Here is a 7892-nt window from a genome sequence, read left to right as displayed (position 1 = left end):
CCCCTCCCCTATTTCAATGTTGTCAATGCTGTCGTTTTATGAAAACAAAGCCTGGTGAATTGCAAACCCCATAAAACAACATTGAGTGGAGGAGAGGGGATGACATGTTTTTCACAAGCTTGCCAGGCAAGACATTCACGAAAAAGCTGTGAAATGCGTTTGTCTGAACTGGTTTTGTCCGGGATTGTAGATATCCGAAAAAAATATATATATGGAAACTGACTTAATGATTTTTACTTTACATTTTTGTTTAAATAGGGCAACATAGCCCACAATATAACATCATACAATCCAATGCATATGCATTATATAACTCAATGGGAAATAAAACTGTAAATAATTCATTCGAATACACCGATTTCACAAATGGCGGACGCGCGGAAAAGAACTGGTACCAGGCATGAAAACGAGGCGTTTTAGGATAAACAACGTTCGTGTTACAAAGGGAGAAGTGAAAATTACGCGAGTTCTGAAGTTTTTGTTCGGCAAACGGGGAAATATACCGTTTTCCTTCCAAGTTTTCGAGATTACGGAATTCTTAACGGGTTTACAGGCTAGTAATAATTCTTGTTTCTGTGTTGCAAGAAGAAAGTGACCGTAGATCTGCAGGGAAACAGAGTTAAATTTTTGGTTTTCCAAAAGGAGCTTCGACGATTGTTGGCCGATAAAAATTTACACGGAACGATAGTAGTAGTAGTAGTAGTAGTAGTAGTAGAAGTCTTTATTAAGAAGCTAGTCACAACAAACGTGTGGCTTTACAATAAAAAAAAACAATCTAAAATAAGCTAAACTAGTAAAATGAACCTATTATATGTATCAGTTACAAGGATTTTAAGAAATAAATTTAAAAAGACATCTATTTACAAAAGTGCGTTTGAAACGTTCTGTTTTTACTTTAGGGAGTATAAAGTCATGGCCCCTTTCTCTAAGAGCTCTGTTCCATTTGGGTGGGAGCAAGTCATATAATACATGGCCAGTGTCACTTGTGATTCTGTTGAAAAGATCACTGTCCCTATTTTTAATAACATCAGATATCAAAATGATCTTATTTGTATAGCCAAAACGATAGGCTCGCCGAAAGAAAGTGTCAATCCGATCTAAATATTTGCCTTGATAGGCGGAGCCCCACACTTCTAATCCATACAGAAATAATGACATTATTAATGAGTCGAAGAGCTTACTAAGCTGATCTTTAGTGTACCCATAATATTTGCATACCCTAAGAATATATAGTCGGCTAGCAGCTCTAGAAAGTAAACTGTCAACATGAAGGTCCCAGTTACAAGGATCTTCATGGAAGGTAATTCCCAAAAGTTTCAGCCACTCTTTTCGCTCAATCCCAAGCACTGGAGGAGGAGCAGGCTGAGTAGTTCTACTATGCAGTAGCATTTCCCACGTTTTTGACAAATTTAAAGACATCCTATTGTTGGCTGCCCAGCTCTCAAGGTTCTTAACTTCTGCGAGCGCCGTGTCAGAGTTCCTTCTAACAGGTACACTATCGAAACTAATTTTCAAACTCTGTCAAGGTACGTTCTTTTCCAGACGCTGTCAAGGTATGTTCTTTTCACCTTTGTGAAAGCAAACGAAAAATTCTAACTCTGTCTCCTTGCGGATTTAGTAGAGCACGAAGACTGGCTTTAAATGGGGACCTGACAAGTCAACATTTAACTTTGAGCAACCTTGACCGGTGTTACGCCGCAAAATGTAATAATCGCCGCAAAATATAATACTAACGAAAAATGTAATAACAATCGCCGCAAAATGTAATAATAACGCAAAATGTAATAACATTGACGCAAAATGTAATAAAGTTGTTAACGCAAAATGTAATAGCTTTTTAACGCAAAATGTAACAAATTTTCAAACGCATAATGTAATAACGCAAAATGTAATAACTCTAAAATTTATATATATTTTGAAATTGTTTAGCCAAGCTCAGTAACATTAACTTTTTGTTGGTTTTATGCGAATTCGGCATTATAGACGTACCATTCCGCCTTTGCTTTAAGAAAAGCTCCGGTCTAACTCAACTTGCATACTCGGGATATTCCTCGACAAAACAGACCACAAATAGAGTGTTTCTAGTTTAAAATGAAACAAGAAACTTCAAGCAGTTTAAAACCGGGCGGTTAATGTTTCGCCACTTCTTTCCGTTCTTTGGCTAGAAAGGCACATCACCGCACAGTAAAAAATCTTTGAAAAAGCAGTCACTTAACCCTATTCAGACCGGGCTTTTTTGACCTTCTCTGACACAGAGGGGGCCTATGTAACCTCCAGAATATTTAATCAATCACAATGAAACTTATGGGATGTATTGTATGTCCGAATACCTTTCTTTTGGTATATGTCACGTGGGATGGTGACGTCACATCACGTGACAATTACATCATGATGTAAAAACAGCCGCAATCTTGGATTTCAATTTTTTTCCAAAATGCCAGAAAACCACCCAAAATTACTGCAAAGTACTCAAAATCAATAAAAATGTGCTTTAAACCGTAAAAATATAAAAATAATTCCATTAAAGTTAATTTTTATTAACAGAAACACGCAAAATTACAAATTTGGGAAAACATGCCTGTCAAAATGTTATACAAGTTATAAGAGTTCAAAGTCACCGCGGGCCTCAAACTCCCCCCCCCCCCCCCCCCCCCCCCGCCCCCCGGTCTGAATAGGGTTAAGAAACACACAAGTCGTGTTTGCGTGAGTCACGGAATGTGCGTGAGCTGAATTACGCATGCAAACATAAATTTTGTTCCGAATCTTAAATAAAACACACTCAAACCGCTTGAAAGGTATTAATTGATTCCGGTAAAAATTAAAGAAGTTCTTGAAGTTAAAACCAAGTTCTTGAAGTTAAACTGCTATTTTGCTGGAAAAACACAGTTATACCTGACTGCATGTTTTAGCAGGTAATTTCCCTGGCGCGAAGACGTGTCACGGCCGTGTCTTGACACATTCTTGCTGGGCTTGCAATTTTCGTTTCGATTCCCAAAATAAACTCAAAACAAAAAGTGGAAATATCCAGAAAACAATATTCAGCACGTTCCGAGTAAATTGTACGACTTGCACTCGCTCCGAGCCAAACGCTTGGAAAACACACAAAAACTAGTTTACACAAACAGAGCGCAGCGTATTCGTAAATATTTTTAAAATAGGTGAATGATTATTTATAGCTACAGGCGGGCGATCGCGTAGGTCCGACGTTGTGGTTTCATTTTAAATAACTTGGACATGTCCAAGCGGTCTTCGGTTTCGCAATGTGATTATTCAGTCCTTTCTTCGGGTAAAACATGCACTCCAACGACACAAAAATATTTTACACTAAACAGAAAGCAGTGTTCATGTTAAACAAGTGATCGCTAGTTAACAGCAAATCTTGCGTGACCGTGACCAAAAGTTTCAAGTTACGAGTTGCGCCAACAATTCACATGACTCAACTTATCCAGTAGCAAATGTTCCCTAAGAAGCCTAAAAACAATCCGAACACCATTTCTTTGAGTACTGTTACTTCACTAATACTTCTTATTTTATTCTCCCCAAAAACAAACCCAAAAATGGCAATAAACACACGAACCTGCAAAATGCACTTCAAGACATCCCCGCCGTTGTTACATTTTGTTTACCTCAACTCTCGTCCACAATCACCGATATTTCAAGTTCACAGCCTAATTTCAACTCTTCTTGCCAAAAAATTCTTCCTCTAATCCTTCAAATATTTCTTCCGTCTTCATTCGGATTTTAAAACAGATATTTCTCAGCCTTCTCACCATTCTCGTCCCCAGAGTCCACGACCCCTCTAGTCTCCACCGGTCAAATATGTCCTACGTTCAAAATGACCGATTTTGAACTTAGTTTTTCACTCTTTTGGCCCCTTAAAATTCGCATTCACTTGCTTTTTCCCCTGCAGTCTAACTCACTTCTACCGTCCCTAGTGATATTACACAACATCAAATGGACCCGTTCCATTTCCTTCAAAATATACGCAGAAAACGACACCGAAAAACCAGGGAGAATGAGGTATAAAGTAGACTTGCATTTTACGAACCGGCCTTATGCCCGGTTAAAAATAAATTTTGACAATCAATTCAAAATGGGATTTAGACTGCCTACTGGCAGGGTCTGAAATATTGTGTGGACACTGACTGTTTTGTTTTTAAAATGGATTTACTGAAGAGATAACGTCGGAAAAAGGAAGTTTTTGGTGATTGTAATAAGTTTCAAGTTGATAATATTATGAAATCAGTGTGTGTTTAATATTTCCCAAGTTTACTGGAAAAGGAAGAGGACAAGTTATTCTTGTTGTCAGGGATCTTATTAACCATTCACTTAAACTTTCTTGTTTACCTTCTTCGATGAGAAAGTGTTAATTACATAGGACTGTCGGTGACAAAAACTGACGAACTATTGACAACAAGGACGACTATTTGCTTGTATCTGTTTTGCTAATATGACGGATTTGTGGGGTGTATTTCTTAAACCGCCCCTTTCTATTTTCACTTGTCTCGGATGCTAAGAGGCCAGTTTTACCAGCTCCAATGAAACACGTTTGGTTTGCTTCATTTTAATGTACAAAACAGACCCAACCTTTTGACAGTTAAGAGTCAAGGCTCCATCTCCTCCCAAATCCGATCTAAAAGGACAGCGGGGTTGACGGGGGTAAAAAATTCATATTTAAAGTAACTGCCAGAAAGAAATAGGTCTAGGAGGGGGCAAATACACGAGGTCAATTATTGAGTACAATTCGCCTAATTCAGGAAACAAACATGTTATTTTAGAGTTATTACATTTTGCGTTATTACATTATGCGTTAGAAAATTTATTACATTTTGCGTTAAAAAGTTATTACATTTTGCGTTAACGACTTTATTACATTTTGCGTCAATTTTATTACATTTTGCGTCAGTATTACATTTTGCGGCCTTTGTTATTACATTATGCGTTAGTATTACATTTTGCGGCGATTATTACATTTTGCGGCGTAACAACCGGTCACATTTTCTTTCAACAAATTTTAAGCTTAATTACTATTATTCTCTCGCTTTTTAATTATTTTTATACTTCGCAAAATACCTTTGCTGTGCTATGGCAAATCTTTGAAATGTTGACAAATAATAAATTAAACAGACGAATCGAAGCCCAAGACTACCGGTATTGAATTCCAATGGTATGTTATATATGTTTCTTCTTTGTAATAAACCCTTATATTTGAGAAAACTTGATACACATTTTTTCACAACGTACACAGGCAATACATTTTTGCGTGTTTATTTTCGTTATTTTTCAATGACTTACCAAAATCCTTAAGAAAATGTGTACACTCGTCTGGATACTGGAGCTTTCTTGACAATTCTGAGGTTTGAAATCTTGTGCGACCCACCGTATTTCAAGCCATGTGAAAGGGTTTTGCTTACAATCCGAAACAAAACAACATATATTTGGCCGCGAACTTATTTCGAACTCGGTTATCTCGAAATCAACCTGAAAACGATCTAATACCCCCATTTAACGGAGGAGAGCTTCAAAACTCAAGTAATTTTCACATTTTCCCTTGTAACACGAAAGTTGTTTATCCTAAAACGCCTCGTTTTCATGCTTCAGTACCAGTTCTTTTCCGCGCGTCCGCCATTTTAGAACCTGGAAACATGTATCATAGACTGAACAATAACGATTATCTCTTTATCAAGAATAAACTCACTCTTCTTTCATTTAGTAATCATCATCATCATCATCATCATCGCACGTGAACCAAAATATTAAACACAGATATAAACCAGGAAAACCAATACAATAAAACCTGAATAAATAGTATGAGCCGTAAAACAGTGCTGGGACCACAAATAATAGACATATCGTCAGCTTATATTGTCCAACATACCTTATTATCTGCCTAAGATTTTGCGTGTCTTTGTCATGAGCGATGCCGCTAAAGTTTCCAGTAGCCAAAACACTATATTTCATCTAATTACTAAAAAGAGCCGGTGTCTCAAAAAAGGACGTCATTCTTAACTTCTATTGTACATGCATAAGACCAGTTCTAGAGTATTGCGCGCCGGATTTTCACCATAGCCTTCCCGCTTACCTAAGCGACGATATAGAACGTGTACAGAAACGCGCGCTATTTATTATCGATCCACACGCATCATATCAGGATAACCTTTCATGTTGTAATCTAAGCTCCCTAAAGGAACGACGTTCTATCCTGTGCAAGAAACTCTTCAATAAGATCATGCTCGATAGTAGCCATAAATTACATAAGTTCTTACCACAGGAAAATGTAAATACGTATAACTTAAGAAGCCAATGTCATTTTCAAGCATATAATGCTCGAACCAATCGTTTTTTAAAACGATATAAGGAAAAAAACTATATTTAAAAATATAGTTTTTTTCCTTCTATGGCCAATTTTTAATATTTTGTAATATAATTTAATAGTTGTATTTTTAATAATTTATATCTTTGTAAATTTTTACGCAATTCAGTTTTTTACTGTCATGTAAAAATATGAATAAACTATCTATCTATCTCTCTATCCTAGGAGTAAACTTTGACTCTGAAGATGACTTCCGCTCAGGTTGTCGAAACGTCAGTCACCAACAACAGTTCTTCTCAGAACTACTCTCAACCGGTCGATCACACTTTACGACCTACTGATACTCCTGGGTTCAAACCATTTACTTTAGTTAAAATTCTGTAATCCTTAAACTTAGACCCATCCGCTTAGCTTCCTTAAAGGTCACGATGTTTATCAAAATGGTAAGCTGGGCTTGAGAGTATACTGCGCTGATAGTGTAGGACGCAAAAACTATTTGAACTTCTAGAGTGAAGACCAAGCGCGATTTGACATAAATAAACATTCCGAATTCACGCAAAATGACATTTATTACAGAAAATTAATATTACGTAGAACAATCTTACGGCCTAATCCTGCAGTCAATGCAGGTTTCAATTTCTTTCTAATGGGTAACACTGGATAATCACACAAAGTGTTTGGTAACATTATATCTTGATGTTTACGTACTAGAACAGCGTTTTCTATGATATCGATTTTAAATTTCTTCCTTTGAGACCATTTAGTCAAAGTTTAACATTAAATATTGCATTTTGATTAATAGTTATGATTATAGTAGTCTGTTAAAGGGGAAATGCAGGTCAGTGCAAGAAGTGTTTATGGGCATACATAGTCACAACAAACTGGGTATTGAGGCTGGCGGCAGTCCCAGTTCAAACGAAGTCGATTCATAACACATTTAACTGGCGGAAGTCTGCACTGAATATCCCACTCGGCATTCATACAGCTCTGGACGAATTTAAAGTAGTTAAACTTTTCACAAACTACGAATTTAGTCACTGCAAGAAAAAAATAAAAACAAAATTACTCACCATGACTGAAATAAACTGACTGACAAAAACTTGATTGCTAATAGGCCTTATTCGTATTCTCGGCATTGGACTGGAACTAGCTTGCAATGGAGGCTCATGCGGGGGAATATCATTAAAAACAGCTCCATGTCATTTGCATTTGAAAAGATTACCCGCATTAGCCTCCATTGCAAGTTAGTTCCAGTCCAATAACGAGAATAAGACTAAGGCTTATTAATGAGACTCGATGTAGTTTTTTGCCTTTCGGTGATGGTTTTGAAAATATTAGATCAGAATTCATCTTCCCATAGTACTTCCGTACCGTGTCGCAATAGTCAAGTACTGGTTAAATAAATGACTTTTAAATCATATTTGCAATGTATATTGATCGATTAAACCACAGTTAGCAATGTTAACCCTCGGACGTACAAGGGTGTGGGGGGCGGGGGGTTTGGGTGGATGCCACCAACCCCCCCCCCCATAAGCTTTCTTCCAAATTTTGAAAAAAAAAAAATAGAAGAAATGTGGCA

General features: G+C 37.0%; 1 protein-coding gene across 1 annotated transcript; it reads right to left on the bottom strand.

The window, feature by feature from the left end:
* Window positions 1-703: 703 nt before the first annotated feature.
* On the bottom strand, window positions 704-5961 carry LOC144642137 (uncharacterized). Its single transcript, XM_078501128.1, has 2 exons — window positions 5879-5961; window positions 704-1495 (listed from the first exon to the last, which is right to left on the bottom strand). The coding sequence occupies exons 1-2, from the start codon at window positions 5959-5961 to the stop codon at window positions 832-834; spliced, it is 747 nt and encodes a 248-aa protein (XP_078357254.1). The 3' UTR covers window positions 704-831.
* Window positions 5962-7892: the final 1931 nt, after the last annotated feature.

Source organism: Oculina patagonica, chromosome 2 (genome assembly GCF_052425735.1).
Source record: "Oculina patagonica isolate OP01 chromosome 2, crgOcupat, whole genome shotgun sequence".
In the NCBI taxonomy this organism is placed as follows: domain Eukaryota; kingdom Metazoa; phylum Cnidaria; class Anthozoa; order Scleractinia; family Oculinidae; genus Oculina; species Oculina patagonica.
Note: the sequence above shows the minus strand (reverse complement) of the source record. Positions and strands in the feature narration are given on the sequence as shown.

Coding starts and splice junctions, on each gene's coding strand:
- LOC144642137 (XM_078501128.1), bottom strand. CDS start 5,961: ATGAAATATAGTGTTTTGGCTACTGGAAACTTTAGCGGCATCGCTCAT. Junction 1,496..5,878: donor AATCTTAGGCAGATAATAAG/GTATGTTGGACA, acceptor TAGTTTCGATAG/TGTACCTGTTAGAAGGAACT.